Raw genomic sequence first — 4349 nt, forward strand, 5'->3', positions numbered from 1 at the left:
TCTCTCTTCTTGTTTCTTTTCCTTTTCCTCCAATAACTTCTGTAATCTCGCTTCTTGTTTTTTCCTTTTCCTCCAATAACTTCTGTAATCTCTCTTCATGTTTCTTTTCTTTCTCCTCCAACCACTGCTGTAGTCTCTCTCCTTGTTTATTTTCTCGTTCTTCTTGTTTCTTTTGCAGTTCTTGTATTGCTGCCATCAAATCTGCTAAGCTGTAGTTTGATTCGCCACTTCTCGTTTCCATTTTTTTTTGTCCCACTTTCTGACACCAATTTGTCACGTCTCTGGCCATTAGTTAATTTTCCGTAAAAACTCTTTCCAAAGAAACTTTAGCGATACAAGTCCTTTCTTAAATAAAACTGGTTTATTCTTTCTGAGTACAACTTTGCAATACACTTAATTTCCACAGTCACGCTATAACAAACGCTATAATTCACAAAGAACGTCTCACGTGCTCGACTCAACTGTCCATATCTATCTCTGTCTGCAGTTCAATTACACATTATATTGTTGCCGTCACTTCTTGGCGGCTTATATACAAGAATACCGCATATCTAGTAACCTCTCGAGGCTTCATGAACGTTCTAGAAGCGCATGACGTGTTACTAGGGTCACGTGACTTCCGCTGTCGTAACAATACTAAGGAAGCGGCAGTGTTATGACAGCGGAAGTCGCACGACGCTTGGAGCATGCGCTGGAGTTCTAGAAATACTGTGACTGTTCCTCGCAACTCTAGGTTTTTCTAGGCGTGCTATGTTCTCGTATATAAGCAGGCAAATAAAGCGAAATAATTAATTGAATTGCAGAGAGGCAGAGATAGAGACGGACAATTGTGTCAAGCGCGGTAGTGACCGTTAGTAAAGTGCGTGAATCGTTGTGAATTATAGCGTGTGTTGAAGTGAAAGTAACTGTGGAAGTTAAGTGTATTGCAAAGTTGTATTGAGAAAGAATAAACTAGTTTTATTTAAGAAAGGACTTGTATCGCTGAAGTTTTTCGGAAAGAATTTCTACGGAAAATTAACCAACGACCAGAGACGTAACATAACAATATTATTTCTAAATGAGCCAAAGTCGGCCTTTAAAATTACTCCTCAAAAGTCAGTGGATAATAGTGACATTTTTTATAATTGAAAGACTGATAGTGTGGTTCCTACCTGTAAATATATATATATAAATTATGGTATACAAGTGTTAGTTGTTTAGACTTTTCAGGAAACTTTTTATCCGTGACTCACAAATGATTAGATACTAAGATTAGTTTGTAATTGGTGAATGATTAAAAAGAAATGAAAATTGCCCTAGTTGTATAAAAGGAGATAAAGGAAATAAATAGTCAATCTTAGGATTGAATGGCATATACATTATTTTCTGAAATATACGCTACTGTGTATTTTAGACAATTGTTGTTTATTAGTCACATCCATATATTTGTTTCGAAACACGTAGAGTCATCAATTTTTTGAAGGCCATAGATAGGCCTAAAATGTTTTGTTTTTTTGTGTGTGTACCAATTTTAACGTTGAATTTTATTTATGATTTTAATTCATATAGGTTTTACTTTAGTGCAATGCAGCTACAACTTCTACATTGTATACTTGTCACAGATTATTTAAAGATGTATCATCCTGAAACTGAAAGTAACAACAGCCAACTGAATCACTGATAATATCATTATTAAAGTTATATTAAATAATGCAGCGGCCCCTTGCAGGTCAAAGTTCTCTTTAATTTTTATGTCCAGGGATTATTTTCATCTATTCATTATATTAACTTGCAATAATCTTCAGTGTTATGTTTTTCTTCCTTTTTTGTAACACATGTTACTAACTTATTAGTGGCTTTACATTTACAATTAAATCTACCACTTTTATTATTATTATATTAATTAGTAATACACGAAAGTTTACCTGGAAAGCAACATAAAACGTGGCACCTGCTGGAATCCATTGGAAAAAACACTCTTCTTTTCCAGCTTCAACAGAAACTTTAAATTCGTATGAAATACCAAGTTTGTTGTCAAAAGCGTATGTTTCAGAATTACAATAGTATATTATGTTTATTAGTAAGTTAAAAACTACTAGTACATGATCACTTCTAAACGCCATTTTGAAATGAGCGCTATCTGTATAAGCCAACACACAATTGATTCAATGTGTAACAAGCAATGATAAAAGCTGATAAAAATGAGTTTGTCTGAAAAGTAACTATCATACATAAATTTTTGGAATAAGCCTAATAGAAATCCATTATTCCGAATTTTTATTTTACCAATAAGTGTTTGTCTGGAATACAGTGTTTAGTTCATTTTTATTATTTTTCTAAGTGAATATACTAATCTAGCTAAATAAATAAGAATAAAGTGTATAATTTTGTTTGCTTCAGAATTTTCACAAATACCTATTGGCATACAGCTGTCTTTAATTTGAACTGTCAAACTGGAGGAAAGGCACTTGATAAATAGCACCCACCGCCGGTTTAACTTTTCGGCTACTCTTGTCTGCCCGAATAATAGGATTTTAATACCGCCGAACTTTTGAAGTTACAATCTATGCACGCCAACCACCGGACCAAACAGCCAACGATAAATACACATATTAAAGAACAAATAAAATATAAATAATATGTTATTTAAACATATTATGTTATTTATTGTGGTTTTCTAAACATTTTATTAATAAATATCACCACTTGTATAAATTACTTTACTTCTTCAGGGAAGGTAATTCTTCAAAATCTTCTTTTCCTAAATAAATATAATAAAATATGTAAAATAATATAACTGTTTATACATATATTATGATAATTTTAACTACTTTTTCTTTTGTGCATTACTGAAAATACATTTTCAAACATAAACATACACTCACACAGAAAATATGTGTAAGCATTTCTGCAAATATGACGGTCTTAAAAACTGATAAATGTATTGTTACGTCTGTGTTCGTTTGTTAATTTTCCAGTATAAATTCTTTCCGAAGAAACTTCAGCGATACAAGTCCTTTCTTAAATAAAACTAGTTTATTCTTTCTCAATTCAATTTTGCAATACACTTAATTTCCACAGTCACTTTAAGTTAAACACACACTATAATTCACAATGATTCACGCACTTTACTTACGGTCACTACCGCTCACTTGACTCGATTAATTGTGTCTATTATCTTCAATCTCTCTATCTGCTACTCCAGTCTCGATTAATTCTCTTGCTTTATTTGCCGCGCTTATATACAATAATAGCGCGCGTCTAGCAAACGCTAGGACGTTCAACAGGTTCGTCGATCTTTCTAGAACTCCAGCGCATGCTCCCAGCGTCGCGCGACTTCCGCTGTCGTAACAGTATTAAAGCAATTAATATTGCATAACAATTTTATTTTCAGATCAATATATCTGAAATAATAACACATAAAAAGGTTATTCGTCAAAGAGTTGTTACTTTGAAAAGAAAATATTGTTGACTTATTTTCATTGATATAATAAACAGACATATATATATAAACTATTCTATTTCAATATCTTTCTTTTTATCTGGTTATAACATAAAATGCTATAATAAATGAAACTTGGCGAAGCAATAAACCTTACGGACACTATCATATAGTGAATATAAAGAGAATTAGCAAAAATTGTTGATGCAATATAATAGGGTACATAACAGTAAAAATACACACTCATAATATAAGCTATTTAGACCAAATTAAGAAGAGTGACTGTTCTGCATTAGAAGTAAAAATTATTTCTACAGCTGTTACTTCAAAATATTTATATTCATTTTATGGATTTATTTTTATTTTTCATTTGATCAACACTTTATTTCTTAATTTTCATAAAATTTATTGGCTCATGTAACTGTTGTCCTTGAATAATTTCTGTATACAATAAGCATATATGTATATATAATTTTGATTTTAAACTCTTCAAGTATTGAAACTAAAGCTTACTTTGTGTATCAACTCGTACATTTGTATATAAGTAGAAGTTAAAAAACATTTGCTACAACATTACAAAAATTTACCACAAAATACTCTTACTGCATAATTTAATGTACATTAATCACTTTTGAGTTTAACTAGCTAGTTAGTTATACTGAGGATGAATATGTTATGGTAAAATAATTCTGGAGCCCCACCACGGTGTTACAGTAAATTTTATCACGTACTGTCATGCTCTATCTGACGTCCGTGCAATTTGACAATTGTTTGTTTGTTTTTGAATTTCGCGCAAAGCTACACGAAAGCTATCTGCGCTAGCCGTCTCTAATTTAGCAGTGTAAGACTAGAGGGAAGACAGCTATTCATCACCACCCACCGCCAACTCTTGGGCTACTCTTTTACCAACGAATAGTGGGATTGACCG

At 32.1% G+C, this 4349-nt stretch overlaps 1 protein-coding gene and 1 long non-coding RNA gene across 2 annotated transcripts in view; one reads left to right on the top strand and one right to left on the bottom strand.

Moving 5' to 3' along the window:
- The window catches only part of LOC106472906 (transmembrane emp24 domain-containing protein 6-like), a 17664-nt gene extending 15554 nt beyond the window's left edge, over window positions 1–2110 (bottom strand). The window contains exon 1 of the mRNA XM_013933577.2: window positions 1905–2110. Within this exon, the coding sequence (XP_013789031.1) occupies window positions 1905–2102 (198 nt within the window). The 5' untranslated portion in view covers window positions 2103–2110. The remainder of the gene's footprint in view (window positions 1–1904) is intronic.
- The window catches only part of LOC111089267, a 28287-nt gene that overhangs the window by 14475 nt on the left and 9463 nt on the right, over window positions 1–4349 (top strand). The window lies entirely within an intron of this gene.

The sequence above is a fragment of the Limulus polyphemus genome, unplaced genomic scaffold (assembly GCF_000517525.1).
Source record: "Limulus polyphemus unplaced genomic scaffold, Limulus_polyphemus-2.1.2 Scaffold5722, whole genome shotgun sequence".
NCBI lineage: Eukaryota > Metazoa > Arthropoda > Merostomata > Xiphosura > Limulidae > Limulus > Limulus polyphemus.